The 17316-nt window shown below is 36.9% G+C and overlaps 1 protein-coding gene across 1 annotated transcript in view; it reads right to left on the reverse strand.

Annotated features, from left to right (window-relative positions):
- Window positions 1-17316, reverse strand: part of LOC128643345 (cytochrome P450 2C5-like) — a gene marked incomplete at its 3' end in the record, with an annotated part of 85481 nt that overhangs the window by 38217 nt on the left and 29948 nt on the right. The window contains exons 3-4 of the mRNA XM_053696275.1: window positions 10516-10678; window positions 1206-1355 (exon numbers count right to left, since the gene is read on the reverse strand). Coding sequence (XP_053552250.1) covers window positions 1206-1355; window positions 10516-10678 — 313 coding nt within the window. The remainder of the gene's footprint in view (window positions 1-1205; window positions 1356-10515; window positions 10679-17316) is intronic.

Raw genomic sequence — 17316 nt, forward strand, 5'->3', positions numbered from 1 at the left:
ATTTTTTACTTTCTATCCCTTTAAGACCCCCTTTCCTATGATTAGAAACTTTCTTAGGGAGTTAAGATACAAATAAAAATTTCAGAATTCATAAACGTACTTCTGCAAGTCATTTTATTGAAGTTAGCATTGTTCACATTTTAGCTCGCAAAATATCAAAGTAAAAATCAGATTACTATTTTATTATTACATATTAATAGCTGATTTTGACAAATATATAAGATTGCATAACAAAAAAATAAATAAGCATCCATTCAATTAAGCTGCTGGGCTTTCCACTTGTTTTATATATATATATATATATTCATTTAAGTAACAATACTGCATGGTTAGTTTTGTAATGGTACCTGATTAATGCAATCAAGCAACAGATTGGATTAGGTTTTAGAGAGATCAAAATCATAACTTTCCCTTTTCTGTTGTAGAATTTTTTTTTTACAGGGATATTAAACACTAAATAAATTGTATTAGTATTGAGGCCATTCCCCACTTTCCTTTAGCTTTCATTACATTCCAGTGCTGACCTGTTTGCAGATATGCAGCAACTCTCCTTTAGATTCCTGCAGTGTAACCTAGGTTCCAGCATTGTGGCACGCGTAATTAGACTGAAGTGCCTGATATTTATTTCATGTTTAATGTCTCTTTAAACCTTCTGCAGTGTTAACTATAGGAACATTTAAGTGTTCTTTAAATTATACAGCAGACATTTATACTCAATGTAATGAAATCTTAAGAGCCAAATGCAATTACAATAAGACACAGATTGAGGAAGAAGCGTGAAAGATGAGGGTTAAGATAAAGGGACAGACTTGTGTTAAAAATAAATACAGATGGAGATAAATCTTGCAAGCCAAGAGGAAGCAGTCAATCACGCTCCAATCACTGGTCTTATCCTCTTTAGAGGGAGAAAGCGGATGCTCTGTAAGTGTCACTTTGCCTACATGCTGATCCCTTTTAAAGGGAACAAAACACATGATAAAAAGAGAAATACAAAAAAACATTCTTTAACAAAATAGAGTATTTGATTCTTTACACTAGAATGTTCCTTTAAAGTAAGAATTAGGAGGATGGATGGATATAAATAATGAAGTGATCATGGATAAATGAGAAATGCATAGAATTTGTCTTTAGTTTGGTAAAACTTGCTTGTAATAGAACCAGTTTATTTTTGTAAAAAGAGTACAAAAGTACAATCAGACACTGACCTTTATACGATTTAAACCTTTGAATTAAGGCATCAGACTCTTCGTTAATTTTATCTTCTATAGATTTTTTTCCCATTCCAAAATCTCGTAAAGTTGAAAGAGTAAATCTTCTCATGACTTTCCAGTTCTCCCCATTTGCAAAAACAAGGCCTGAAATAAAACAACAATGGCGCTTTAACTAACAGATGTGGACTGGGAGACATCTATAGAGAATCTGATAATTAAAAAAACAATAATAAATCTGATCTCAGATAACTATAATTAGTTACATTTAGTCTCCTTTACATATTAAATGTTCTTGGTGTTTCTTAAGTGCTCATTTTCTTGCCATTTTAAGTGGAGCGGATTATAAGTACCAAGGCACGGTGCTTTCACTTCATTCCTTAGTGGACTTTAGCAGGTTGCCACTTCCCTGAACTGCATAAAGTAATGATATTTTACCAATTGCTTCTATATTTAAAGAGATGTAAAACACCTTGAGATTGCAATATGAAGGTGTATATTGAAAGTAGCTCTCTAATGATAGCGTGCGATAACCAATATCGCTGGACCTCGATAATAGAAATGTGCGATTAGTTTCGGATCAATTCGGAAATTTGGCTGAATTCGTAAAATTCGGTATTCGGATCGATTTGAATTTCCGAATTAAAATAGTGCCGAATCTACCGAATAAATCCGAATTAGTTCGGATTTATTAGGATTTATTCGGTAGATTCGGATGGCCATGGATTACACTAGTATTGTACAGTATATTAGGTTATATCACTCTGCTATGGGTTACACCTAATATACAGTACATAATACTAGTCTAATAAACAGCACATCCCACCTAACACTTACTGAAATTCCGAATTTCCGAACCGAACTGAACCGAATCCAGCTGAATTTTTTCAAATCCGAATAAATCCGAAACAAATCCGAACCGAATTGATTCAAATTTTTCTGAATTCGAATCGATCTGAACCGAAATTCGAAAAAATCCGAATCGCTCCGAACCGAACCAAATTTTTTCGCCATGCACATGTCTACTTGATACCATTAGTGTGCAACTTTGATATTACAAGTCCATATAAAGCATGCTAACCAGAGCAGTGTTAATTTTGACAGCAAATTTCAATTTAGTCTTAGTTTTAGTCTTTTGACTAAAATGTCACTTTAGTTTTAGTCGTATTTTAGTCATTTGAATTGTTTTAGTTTTAGTCTAGTTTTAGTCGACTAAAATCTAAGGGGTTTAGTTAAAGTGTAATGCATTATTTAAGCATTTCTCTATAATTTCCAAACTGCTCATATACTCCAGGAGTAAAAATAACACCTGTTATTATTTATGGTATTAAGGTTTAAACATGCAATACAGACACAGATCTAGCCATTGTAATATATGGCGTCTTTATTAAACTTAAAATTAAATAAAACTAAGTTTCATAAACAAACAGAAGTGCATCTTTAAAATATAAAAAAAAAAAAACTTGTGACTATTGGCTGTAACGCCATTGCACATATTACCCAATATAAAAACTTAACAGTTCTCTGTTTATAATTAAAACAAGTATCAAGTAACTCAACACAACAAAAAGTTTCTGCAGTTAGCACAGGCACAGCATAACTTAAACCTATAGTCGTGGGTTATGCTTATTTCTATAGGAAGAATCAATTGATTGTTCACAAATTCGAAAAAATTTCAGCAACAAAATTAACACTGCTCTAGAACTTCCAAACTCATTATATACTCCTGGAGTAAAGGTTTATTAACCTGTTTTTATTTTTGGTATTAAGGTTTGAACTTGCAATACAGATTTAACAGATTTAACTTTTGTGGTATATAACATGTCTTTATCTTAAAATTAAATAAAACCAAGTTTCCTAAATAAACAATAAGATAGCCTTACTTTATTCTTTTTTTTTTTTTTTTACAAAAGAGAAGTAAATAGATATGGATTGATTATAACAAATTGCATAACGTGTTCATTTTGACAGCAAATTTTGATTTAGTTTTAGTCTTAGTGTCTAAACTTAGTGTTTATTTTTTTGTGTAACTTAGTGTTTCTAATTTTTTGTAACTTAGTTATTAGTTTTTGGTAACTTAGTAATTTTTTAGTGTAGATTTAAATTATTTGAGTAGGGTTAGGTATTTAAATATATAATATAGTATTTAATTTGTAGTTTAATGTAATTTTAGTATAAAAGTTAGGTTAGATTAATTTTTATTTTAATATAGTTTATTGTAATTTTAGTTTAAAAAATTAGGTTAGATTAATTATTAATTAAATATAGTTTAATGTATTTTTATTATAATAGTTAGGGTAGGTTAATTATTAATTTAATATAGTTTAATGTAATTTTATTATAATAGTTAGGGTAGGTTAATTATTAGTTTAATATAGTTTAATTTAAATCTAAAAGTAAGTTTAAATTTATTATAAAATAGGGATGAGTTAATATTTAATATAAAGTTAGCGGGTTGTTAGGTTTAGGGGTTAATAGGTTAATTTAGTTTACGACGATGTGGGATGCTGCCAGTTTAGGGGTTAATAACTTTATTTAGGTGGCGGCGGTGTCGGGGCGGCAGATTAGGGGTTAATTAGTATAATGTAGGTGGCGGCGGTGTAGGGGGCGGCAGATTAGGGGTGTTTAGACTCGGGGTACATGTTAGGGTGTTAGGTGTAAACGTAACTTTTATTCTCCCATATGAATCAATGGGATATCGGGCAGCAGCGAACATGAGCTTTCGCTGCTTTCAGATTCCTATTGATTCCCATGGCATCCGCCGCCCCCAGGGCGGCGGATTGAAAACCAGGTACGCTGGGCCAGAATAGTAGTCGAGAGCGTAGCTGGTAGGTATTTGTTAACTAGCAAAAGTAGTCAGATAGTGCTAAATTTGCATTCGGAACATTGGTCAGACTGAGTCCGGTGGATCGTATGTTACGTCACAGATTTCTACTTTTGCCGGTCTGTAGGGTTTGATAAATGAGGCGAATCAAGCTCTCCACAATTACGCAGCGGAATTCCAGCGTATTTGCGGTTGACTGCTTGATAAATAGGGGCCATAGTCTTTTGACTAAAATGCCATTTTGATTTAGTTTTAGTCATAAGAATATAATGTATATAACCATATACATATATATTTAAAAATGCTGCCCATCACTGCGCCACTTACACCCTTTGCAGCGTGAGGTTCTGATGCCGTCTCTGACGACATCAGAATGAGGCTCCCATAGGAGCCAATGGAAGAGAGCTCTTCTGAGCGTAATGCTTCCTAGCAATGGGAACACGAGCTTGAATTTGCATTGTGATTAACTTGTAATACCAGCGCACATTATCGTGCACTGGTATTAAAAAGTGTAGCGCTAATATTGCTTGAAGCCAGCGATATTTAGTGCTTTTCTTGTAATTTGGCCCCTAGATTGCAACATGGCAGTGCCCATCAGTTATGGACATTAAGCACATATTTTTTCAATTCTAGTAGAAATATAATTTTAAAAATTGCATCTACATATTTTTCTAAGTCTGTTTTTTTATTTGATTATATCAATCTGACTAACATTTATTTAGTGCGAGATTACAAGTCGCGCAGCAAATCTAAATTTTAAACTAGCAAAAACACCACTAGCTAAATGCTTTTTGTGCTTCTCAGGATCAGCTTGTATTAAAAGTTGAAAAAAATATGTTTTTTCGCTAGCGGTAGCCCGAGAAGAGCAAACATTGCTAGTGGCGTTTTTGCATGCGAGTGCATGTGTTCTCCCATAGAAATCAATGGAGGAAAAAAAAGTGAAAAAACTAACACCCGACTTGCGAAAACGACAATAATAACAGCCTACCATAAGCCCCTAGCCTAATAACCCCTAAACCACCACCACCCCACATTGCAAAAACTAAATAAAAGTTTTAACCCCTATACCACCATCCCCCACATTGCAAACTATCTAAAAAAAACTATCAACCCCTAAACCACCAACCCCCCACATCACAAACTATCTAAATAAACTATTAACCCCTAAACCGCCATCCCCCCACAACACAAAGTAATAGACTAACAACTAAACCCCCTATCTTAACACCCCTTAACCCCTTAATGACCACAATGTACCCTGTATGTCACTAGTCGTTAAGGGTTTTTTCAGGACATAATAGCACAAGTCTAGCAAGAACACGCTATTAATGCACTCCCTCCAGCAGGCTTTGTGGAATAGAGCAGTCTCAACGCTGGTGGCAAGACCGTGCTATAAAACAATCAAGTCACAAAAAAAGGCCAGCGACATACAGGGTACGTCGCTGGTCCTTAAGGGGCTAACTTAACCCCAATTAAAATACCCATAAATTAAATAAAAACTATACTAACTACCTAAAAAAAGAAAAACTTACCTGTAAAATTAAATTAAAACCTAAGCTTACCCTAAAAAAAAAAAACTAACATTACCAAAAAAAATAATTAAACCTACCATTAAAAAAAAATAACAAAACCGACCTTTACATAAAATAAACAAAATTATTAAAAATTAAAAAAATTGTTCTTATTCTAATACACCTAACGCCCCCCCCCCCAAAAAAAAAAAAACAATTCTACAAATAAATGACCATTAGACCTTAAAAGGGCCTTTTGTAGAGCTTTGCCCTAAAACAAACAGCTATTTTGACTAAAAAAAATGTGCCCCCTAGCATTACAACCCCCCACCCCCCCAAAATAAAAAAATCCTAACAAAAAAAAACTAAATCACCCATTGCCCCGAAAAAGGTATTTGGAGGGATATTACCCTTAAAAGGGCATTCAGCTCCTTTTCTGCCCAAATAAAACTGAAATATCTCTAATGTTAAACCCCCCCCCCCCAACAAAAAAAAATCTTACCCCAAAATTGGTACTCACCAGTGATGATGTGCGGCACTCTATCTTTATCCCGGTGGCAATCCATCTTCATCCATGGTGGGTCTATTTTCTTCCATCAGTATTTAAAAAAGGTATAGTAGTGCGCCAAGGCTAAGTATATCATACCTCACAGAAAACAATTCCTTCTAATTGTTAATCAAATAGTTATGCAAACCTGTTAGTGAGGGCGCTATACAGCGGAATATATCAGTAATCACTTAGATACAAATATAAAAAGCATTTATTAGCAGCATAGAAATAGTATAAAATAACTTCTGTAGATAGGGACGTCTCCCTTTAAATAGATATACAATGTATCTTAAGAGATAATATGCAAGTAAAATGTTTAAAGGATTGAGAAAAATATAATTCAAATGTTACAAACTCAGATTATTATGCTTGTTATGCTACGATACAATTCTCCTTTAGATTTTTACCACCAAATTTAAGGATCTTAAACCAACTGTAGTCCGTCTTTGGGGAATATAGAAAATAAGCTCCTTATTAAGGAGGCAGAATTGATCTTCTATAAATTTAACATCCTATTCCCCAAAGGGTTAAACTCAGAATTAGATTTGTCACCTTTTTTGTATGAATAACTCACTCTTGAACGATTGGCTTTAGTAATTTGTAACTATGTAATGCAACATATGGTCTTATTTCTGTGTGTATCTATTTACTCATCTCTGTCCAAAAATGATTAATTGAATATATATTAATAATTGTAATTCTTTGCATTTGGGGAATATAGCTATTTAAACTATATACCACCTTAATACAAAATTATGTTGATTCCACCTTTTGATACAGGCAGTTAATAAATTCACCAATAAGGATCTTAACCAATGAGAAGACAGAGGGTCCTTTTTAATATCTCATATACAACACTTATCTTGCTAAAGCCCTGGTCAGGATGAAACGCGTCGAAAGTAGTGGCATTTGTTGTGTTAATTCATATTATTTTTTTTTATCCTTTGGACTTTTTAAACCCAGGTTAATTCATTGCTGCTTTGAACGTATGTTAATTTATTTCTACACATTCCTGCATGCATTGCACTAAGGGCAGGACCAACAACTCTAGGAAAAAAATACAGCATACCAGTCTGGTTTTGAAATATCGCTATCTGAAATGGCTGTATCAGAGAGGTAATGATAGGTGACGTCAGATGCCATCGGTCACATGGGGTGAACTCGCATTGGGAGCAACACACTGAAGGAGCAACATGGTTGCCAACACCCTCCTGTTACTATAGACTGCCGTGTATCACAGAGGTACCGAATACTATGTTAAGAGACTATGTTATTAATTGCTGATCTTAAACTGAGACGGATATCAGTGTGTTAAGGATCCTTTAACTTTGGTAGTTTAACCTCCGTTTGCTAAACTCCAATGCCGGGACTATCAAGTTCCGAGCCACATGTTGATGGACTGTGTTAACTTTTTTCTGACCTCTTAATAAGACGGACTACAGTTGGTTTAAGATCCTCAAATTTGGTGGTAGAAATCTAAAGGAGATTTTTATTGTAGGATAACAAGCATAATAATCCGAGTTTGTAACATTTGAATTATATTTTTCTCAATCCTGTAGTTTAAATATTTTACTTGCATATTATCTCTTAAGATACATTGTATATCTATTTAAAAGGAAGACGTCCCTATCTACAGAAAAGTTGTTTTATACTGTTCTAAGCTGCTAATAAATGTTTTTTATATTTTTATTTACAGTAAGTGATTACTGATATCATCAGCTCTATAGCTCCCTCACAAACAGATTTGCATGACCATCTTCTTTCATCTTCATCCCGGCTGTGGTCCATCTTCTATCTTCATCCCGGTGGCGGCAGCGAGGTCAGCGGCTATGCTTTTTCCTTTCATCCTATTGGCTGATTTGAATTTGAAGAGTCAAATCAGCCAATAGGAATACAAGGGTACCCCTATATAAAAGGGGTACCTTGCGTTCAATCTTCAGTGTGTGGCTGGAGACTGCATGAAGAGGACCTCTGTGTTGATAGTCTAAAGAAGAGGACCGACGTAGTCACTGACCTTGCCGCCGCCACTGGGATGAAGATAGAAGATGGACTGTGGCCGGAATGAAGATGGAAGAAGATGGAGCCGTGATGGATGAAGATGGAGCGCCGCCGGGATGAAGATGGAGAGCCGCCCAACACCATTAGTGAGGACCAATTTTGGGGTTGGATTTAGTGGGTTTTTTTTGGGGGGGTTTAAGATGAAGGATTTTTTTATTTATAAGTTTATTTGTAGAATAGGGTTTATTATTTTGGGGTGGTTTTTTAGGGGTATTAAATTAGGAATATTTTTTTTTATTTTTGGTAATTTTAATTATTTTTTGTTTTTGTAGGTTTTTAGATTTTTTTGATAAATGTTCGTTTTTTTATTTTTTTTTGTAATGTTGACTTTTTATTTTTGGTAATGTAAGTTTTTTTTAAGTAATGTTAGTTTTTTTTAGGGTAAGCTTAGGTTTTAATTTAATTTTACAGGTAAGTTTTTCTTTTTTTAGGTAGTTAGTATAGTTTTTATTTTATTTATGGGTATTTTAATTGGGGTTGTTAGGAGGTGTTAGGTTAGGGGGTTTAGTTGTTAATTTATTACTTTGCGTTGTGGGGGAAGGCGGTTTAGGGGTTAATAGTTTATTTATATAGTTTGCGTTGTGAGGGATGTTGGTTTAGGGGTTAACAGTTTGTTTTGTTAGGTTGCGATGTGGGGGGATGACGGTTTAGAGGTTAATAGTTTATTTTGTTAGTTTGCGATGTGGGGGGATGGGGATTTAGGAGTTAACAGTTTATTTTGTTAGTTTGCGATTTGGGGGATGGCGGTTTAAGGGTTAATAGTTTATTTAGATAGTTTGCGATGTGTGGGTTGGCGGTTTGGGGTTAATACTTTTATTTAGTGTTTGCAATATGGGGGATGGGGTTTTAGGGGTTAATACTTTTATTTAGTGTTTGCAGTGTGGGAGGATGGCGGTTTAGGGGTTAATAGTGTAGTTTATCTGTGTAAGTGTACTTTATAATGTATTTTTATTGTATTTTGTGCTACTTTTTTTATTTCGGAAAACAGTTTACCAGAGCAGTATGGATTAAAGCGGAAAAGACTATTACAAAATGGTGATTTCTACCGACTTGTAATATCAGCGGCAGAAAAATGTATAGTGAAATTGCCATTGCGCTAGCGCGAAGTCCATTGTGCTTTACTTGTAATCTCGCCCTTAGTGTTTAATTCCCTTTACCGCCGGGATAGCGCACTCGATAATATGCTATCGGGTTGGTGTGAGAGTTGGGTGTTTTTTTTCCACTTTTTTGCTCCATTGATATTGCGTGATATTTTAGGTTTGGCGTTTTACACTCATCGGGTTAGCAGTTTACTTTCTACTGGTAATATGAGTAGTACCTGGCGCGCGCAAAAAGCTTACTTCTAGAGGAGTTCATGCTCGAGCAGGAGCATTAAAAAACTATCTACTTGTAATCTGGCCCTTAAATAGATATGAAGCCCAAATTTTATCTTTCATGGCTCAGACAGAACATGTGATTTTAAACGACTTTCCAATTCAATTCTAATATCTAATTTGCTTCATTCTCTTGGTATATTTAGTTAAAAAGGATACCTAGGGAGGCTCATGAACAGCAATGTATTACTGGAGCTAGATGCTGATTGGTGGCTTCACAGAAATGTCTCTTTTCATTGGTTTACCAAGGATACCAAGACAATGAAGCAAATTTGATAATGTAAGTAAATTGGAAAGTTGTTTAAAATCACATGGTCCATCTGAATAAATGAAAGAAAAAAATGTGGGTTTCATGTCCCTTTAATGGTCCTTTAACCATGAAAAAATTATAAAGATTCTTAGATTTGAATAAAAATATAAAGCAAGATTAAAAATCTCAGATTTTTTTGGGTAGATTTAATACTATGTGAAATGTTCAACAGTGTTTTTCAAGAAGTATTAGAAACATTTTTGCAACATTGATTTACCACTGATCTAATTGTCACTGGTAATGTTATCCATGACATCTTAAAAACAGAATCCTTGCAAAAATATTTCTGGTGGTATTAATTAATTTATCGTAGTAGTACCGCTTGGGACCCACAGAGCGCTGCTGTTCCCAAGCGGAAACCGACGCTAATCCGACTAGCGCAGCTAATTGGGTCTGTATTTCTACTGTGTATTTAACCCTTTTGCTGGGGTTAAATATACAGTAGTGCAGGGTCACTAGTCTTAAAATGAAATGCATCTAATGTAATAGAGCGTCATTTTTGTTACTTTTATGGCTCTTTAAATGAACATTGTAGTGCAAAAATGACATGCACAAATTTTTTAGAACATGTAATTTTAGCACTACCTACCTTACAAATCTATATTTTTAACCCTGTGTGGGAGCCACAGAGAACTGCCAGTAACAGTTGCATGACCCAGTCGGATAAATAAAAAAGCTTACCATGTCCACTTGACCAATCTTTAAAAATTGGTGTTTGCGCTCTCCAGGAAAACTCATCAGCATAGTTTACTAGAGCTTCCTTTAGTGTCTCATAGCCACAGAGTACAACAACTTTCTGGATTCCCATTTGGATGCTGTACACAGGACCATATGTTTCAGATAGCTGAAAAGAAACAATTTATTACATTAATGATCCTAATTTTAACAACTACGATTTGATAAAATACCAGATGTAATAATAGAGTTTCTGATTATCCTGAAATTTGTGAAATGCTCACAATTTTGGACATATATCTGCCCTCCATGTAGTTATTATGCACATTTTCTTTCAGGGAAAACTAAGACTGTCCCTGCCTCTTCCAAAAATGCCAAATTCTCACATTTACTAACCAGCCTCTTCCCCTGGCCTATATGTAGGGATGGGCGAATGTGTTTATATCCGAATTTGAATGTTAGAACGAATGTTATTGTAGAAATTCGATTTACATAATAGAATGTTGATAAGAACGAATATTCTTAAAAATTCGATTTTCAAATGTTATTTACAGTTTTCGAATGTCACATTCGAATTCGAATGTCACATTTGAATTCGAATGTCACATTCAAATTCGAATGTTACATTCGAATATCACATTCGATTCGAATATTATATTTATAAAACACAATTGTAGACTAGAAACACTATTTTGAATGTCACATTCGAATCGAATATCACATTTGAATCGAATGTCACATTTGAATTTGAATATTACATTTATAAAACACAGTATTAGACTAGAAATACTATTTCGAATTCGAATGTCACATTCAAATCGAATATCACATTCGAATCGAATATCACATTTCAAACACAGTATTAAACTAGAAATACTATTTCAAATTCGAATGTGACATTCAAATTCGAATGTAGCATTCAAATTCGAATATTACATTCATTAAACACAGTTGCAGACTAGAAATACTATTTCAAATTTGAATGTTACATTTCGAAATTGAATGAATACATAGCTAAACATTCTATTATTCGAACGAATATTTTCAAATTTTATTGAAAAATTCTAAAACGAAAATTCGAAAATAGAATGTTAGAATGTTATATAAACATGTATCAAAATTCGTTTTAAATTTCAAATTTTTAGAAACATTCGCCCATCCCTACCTATATGTCTTAAATGACCTTTTATAAATTTAAATAACAAAAAAATTTTTTAAAAATAGGTCTTTTGTTTAGAAACAGACATTGGGGTCCATTTATCATTGTGCGGATGGACATGATCCGCTATAGCGAACCGTGTCCGCCGCACATCGATAAATGCCGACAGTACAGTACACGCTGTCAGCATTTATCATTGCACCAGCAGTTCTTGTGAACTGCTGGTGCAACGCCACCCCCTGTAGATTTGCGGCCAATCGGCCATTAGCACGGGGTATCAATCAACCCAATCGTATTGGGCCGGGTTGATTTTCGGCGATATCTGTCTGCCGCCTCAGAGAAGGTGGACAGGTTATGGAGCAGCAGTCTTTAGACCGCTGCTTCATAACTTGTGTTTCTGGCGAGCCTGAAGGCTCGCCAGAAACACAGGGCATCAAGCTCTGTTCGGAGCTTCATAAATAGACCCCATGTACTAAAACGTTGGTGAACAAGATTCCTGACATTGAAACCTGTCGGCCCACCCTCGCAGAGAATGGGCTGCCAGCATGTACCATTGGAATGCATCCCACTACTCTTGCACAACTGGCCTGTCAATCAACTGTCAATGAACATGTTTCAGGGGTTTTATCTCCACCATCTCAGAGGCAACAGAGAGGGTAAGAAGCAGAGCTTGTATGACTGCTTCTTCTTACACTGCGGAAAGCAAGCCTGCCCAACAAGGCCTCAAAAGCAGCATACGCTGCTTAGTACATTGATCCCATTCTTTTATTACTGGTAAACTAGCATTGATGCAACTTATCAATGCTGTTATGATGCAACAGTATGAGGTTGTCAGAATGCAGAAGTGCTCAGCTATTTTATCTAGCCTGCAAGAGGGAGGGAAGGTATAATATCGTGGTCTTGCCGCCACGCTTATATACCCTGGCAATCCCTTAACGGCCAGCAGTGTATGGGGTACGATTCGGTGGTTAAGGGGTTAAAACTGATTACATGTAAATTGAACTAACAAAAAAGTAATCTGTACAACTGTTACCTCTGTATAAAAGTTCACTGGCAAAAATGTTTTAATGATGTAAAGAGCTAAAACCTCTCAAGGGTAATTAATAGCAGTGATATTACAAGTTCAAAGCAAAAAGAAGACCATGAAATATCCCTTTCCCCATGGACTTCTATGGAGCGTTTCTCTCTTTTACTTAAGGGCTAAAACAAGGGTGTGCTTGGAGAATTTATCTAAATCCGAAGATGCATTAAGAATATTTTTGTAATACTGTATATATATATATACAGGGGTTGAAAAACATATAGTGGTACCGGACGACCTTGAAATTTGTTGGGACGACAGAAAAATGGGCTGCTATTTTCAACATGTCTGTCATATAAACTTTTGTTTTTATAAAGATTTCTCAAATTAGGTTATTACTACTTTTTTTAAAACTCACCCTTTCTGTCCCGGGGCAGTTTGCTAAAGTCAGCAGATTTGGCTGCCCATGGTACAGCTCTGTTTATCAATGAACAAGTATAAAAACACGTTCTGCGCTAAAGATCCCCAAAGACAATAATATAGATAATAAATATAAAATATATATTAACAATTGAGAATCAGTGATAATGGGAAGTTCTCATCAAAATAATGTCCAATATGTGCCACAGAATAGATTAAAATGAGATCCGGTGTTATACCGGCACAATACCTCTCCCCACTTGGCTCTGCTTTGTGTCATTTTCTGACTGTGTATTATGATAATGCCGACTGAATCTTCATCTGTGGTGACGTTCCTCCCAGTAGTATACACGCTGAGTCAAAACTCCACAGAGGAGTATGGTGTGTTGTTCGGCGTATGAACCCAGGTATCCAGATGATGACATCACTCAATAGCGTGTCCGATATCTAGGTGCTGCTCCACTGATGCTGAGTTCTTTTTCTCTCAGCCAACAAAGACATGAAAAATTCACAGCAATCCCACAGGGTGAAGTCTGATACAGGGAGCAGGAAGGAAATTTAAAAATTTGTCAGAAAAATCTAATGCTCATATGAAATTCAAAGTACCACCCGACAGTCTAAAGAGGCAGAGGTGCTGAGCGTGGACTACAATTTTATTAGTGTGGATGCGTTTATGGAAATAGAGAAAAGTGGTGCCCTGCTAGAAAGCGGAACTTATGAAGGCCATTGACATTGGGGTCCATTGACATTGGGGTCCAGACTTCACCCTGTGGGACTGCAGTGAATTTACTTGGCGGATGACCTTGGTTTCTGTACACCTGCATGTATACCTTCTTATGCTGTTTAACATTTTTATCCTGTAAGTGCATTATTGTTTTTTGCGCTTTATGTGTAACTCTAATAAACACACTTGAATCGAGGTTGCGCTCTTGTTCCCTTTTCTGTTTTTCTGTTTATCAATGAGGTGATAGTGCTTAGGTCTGTAAGAAGCTGCCGGTGTTCTGTCGATTTTTGCTACCCGTCAAATTTTGCTACTCCTCTCATTACGCATGCGCACACTTTAAGTCACTGCATTCCACATATGTTGTAAAGAATGTGTGGAATGCAGTGGTGTACAGTATCTCACAAAAGTGAGAACAACCCTTAAATTTTTGTAAATATTTTATTATATCTTTTCATGTCACAACACTAAAGAAATGACACTTTGCTGCAATGTAAAGTAGTGAGTGTACAGCCTGTATAACAGTGTAAATTTGCTGTCCCCTCAAAATAACTACATAGCTATTAATTTCGAAACCGTTGGCAACAAAAGTGAGTACACCCCTAAGTGGAAATGTCCGAATTGGGCCCAACTAGCCATTTTTCCTCCCCGGTGTCATGTGACTCATTAGTGTTACAAGGTCTCAGGTGTGAATGGGTAGCTGGTGTGTTAAATTTGGTGTTATCGCTCTCACACTCTCTCATACTGGTCACTGGAAGTTCAACATAGCACCTAATGGCAAAGAACTCTCTGAGGATCAGAAAAAAAGAATTGCTGCTCTACATAAAGATAGCCTAGTCTATCAGAAGATCGCCAAGACCATGAAACTGAGCTGCAGCCCGGTAGGCAAGACCATACAGTGGTTTCACAGGACAGGTTCCATTTAGAACAGGACTTGCCATGGTCGACCACAGAAGTTGAGTGCACGTGTTCAGCGTTATATCCAGAGGTTGTCTTTGGGAAATAGATGTAAGAGTGCTGCCAGCATTGCTGCAGAGGTTAAAGAGGTGGGGGGGTCTGCCTGTCAGTACTCAGACCATACACTACACGCTGCATCAAATTGGTCTGCATGGCTGTCGTCCCAGAAGGAAGCCTCTTCTAAAGATGATGCACCAAGAAAGCCTGCAAACAGTTTGCTGAAGACAAGCAGACTAAGGACATTACTGGAACCATGTCCTGTGGTCCGATGAGACAAAGATAAACTTATTTGGTTCAGATGGTGTCAAGCGTGCAACCAGGTGAGAAGTACAGACAAGTGTGTCTTGCCTACAGTCAAGCTTGGTGGTGGGAGTGTCATGGTCTGGGCCTGCATGAGTGCTGCCAGCACTGGGGTGCTACAGTTCATTGAGGGAACCATGAATGCCAAGATGTACTGTGACATATTGAAGCAGAGCATGATCCCCTCCCTTCAGAGGCTGGGCCGCAGGGCAGTATTTCAACATGATAACGACCCCAAACACAGCTCTAAGACGATCACTGCCTTGCTAAAGAAGCTGAGAGTAAAGGTGATGGACTGGCCAAGCATGTCTCCAGACCTAAACCCTATTGAGCATCTGTTGGGCATCCTCAAACGGAAGGTGAGGGAGTGCAAGGTCTCTAACATCCACCAGCTCCAGGATGTCGTCATGGAGGAGTGAAAGAGGACTCCAGTGGCAACCTGTTAAGCTCTGGTGAACTCCATGCCCACGAGGGGTAAGGCAGTGCTGGAAAATAATGGTGGCCATACTAAATATTGACACTTTGGGCCCAATTTGGACATTTCCACTTAGGGGTGTACTCACGTTTGTTGCCAATGGTTTAGACATTGATGGCTGCGTGTTGAGTTATTTTGAGGGGACAGCAAATTTACATTGTTATACAGGCTGTACACTCACTGCTTTTCCTTGTAGCAAAGTGTAATTTCTTCAGTGTTCACATGAAAAGATATAATAAAATAATTACAAAAATGTGAGATACTGTATGTGCGCACATGTGCACAGAGAGGGTAGCAAAATATGACAGATAGATAGCAAATCTTGCGCAGCTTGCATGCATAGAAAAAGCATTGAGATATGCTATCTACCCATCAAATTTATCTACCCCTCTCAGTGCGCTTGTGCACACATACCTCACTGCATTCCACAATGCTTTACAACATATGTAGAATGCAGTGACGTAATCTGCGCGCATGAGCAATGAGAGGGTAGCAAAAATTGACAGAACACTGGTTTGACTACAAATCTCCTGCACGGCACTGCAGCAATAATGTGATAGAAATCAGCCTGTGAGTCTGTTGCTAGAAGTTCTAATTCTATAATAAAATACTAAATATAAATATGCACTGTGACACTTTTGTTTCTGAAGAAGAAGGTTTACTAAACTGTTTCAAGTTATATCAATCTATCGTCAGTCTTTAGTGGTGTCTTTCAGTCATAGGAAACAAGTGGTGTGCAAAAATGCTTTATATCAAGCCAATTCTGCTATCACATGATTTAGGATATAAAATAATAAAATATGGGGGGGCGGAGCTAACCACCGTTGAGAGCGGTCACATAAGATAGGAGCTCCGCTCATAAATTAGACAAAAAAGCCTTTTTCTGCCTATAAAGAGGGTAAGAAATTAATCCACAGATACCTCAGGGCCCCCTGCATTACGGGCATTATTAAGAAAGGACCAAATCTACTCTGAGAGGATCTGTTTGATTCTCCCCTCGCTACCCAGGGGCTCCGGCTTGCCTAGAGTCAAGCACCTTACGCCTGGCTGGTCAAGATTCTCTCCCTCATACCGGATCCTTCTGCACCGGTGAAGAACCTACTCACCCTGCCCAAGGGAACCAGTAAATTCAAAGACAAGGAGACCGCTGAGGACAGCTTCCTGGATTCATCTGTCACCATCACTACGGATCACATACCTGAGGAGGGGAGACCGGCACAGACATACAATAGCTACAGAGCGGTTACATTAGAAGAACTGACCACCACACAGATCGGAATCCGGTGCAGAATGGTCTGGATTTGTCAGTGCTGGAGAGCCCAGCAGCCTGCTGGGTTCACATTATACACTATTTATAATTATGGCACAGGCTATGAAGAAAAAACAAAAACATCAGGAGAACCCTAAAAGGACTCTGACAGATCACTTTAATAGTAAAAATACTTCTGATCAAGAAGTTTCAAATGATGATTCCAGAGATTCCACTGCCTTCTATAGCAGAAATACCAAACCTGATAACATACATAAAGACCGCTCCACCCTGTCACAGTCAACTTTCTTAGACTCCATTAAAGCTCTCTCCAATAAGATGGACACCCACTATACATCCCTCCACCAGGATCTGCGGTAATCCGTTGGTGAACTCAAGCAAGATATTTCCTCGCTTGGTGAGCGAACTGAGGCACTGGAGAGGAAACATGAAGATCTAACTGTAGACCACACCAATCTACTCTCCTACTCTCAGAACCTGGCGG

This window comes from Bombina bombina, unplaced genomic scaffold (genome assembly GCF_027579735.1).
Source record: "Bombina bombina isolate aBomBom1 unplaced genomic scaffold, aBomBom1.pri scaffold_1026, whole genome shotgun sequence".
Taxonomy (NCBI): domain Eukaryota; kingdom Metazoa; phylum Chordata; class Amphibia; order Anura; family Bombinatoridae; genus Bombina; species Bombina bombina.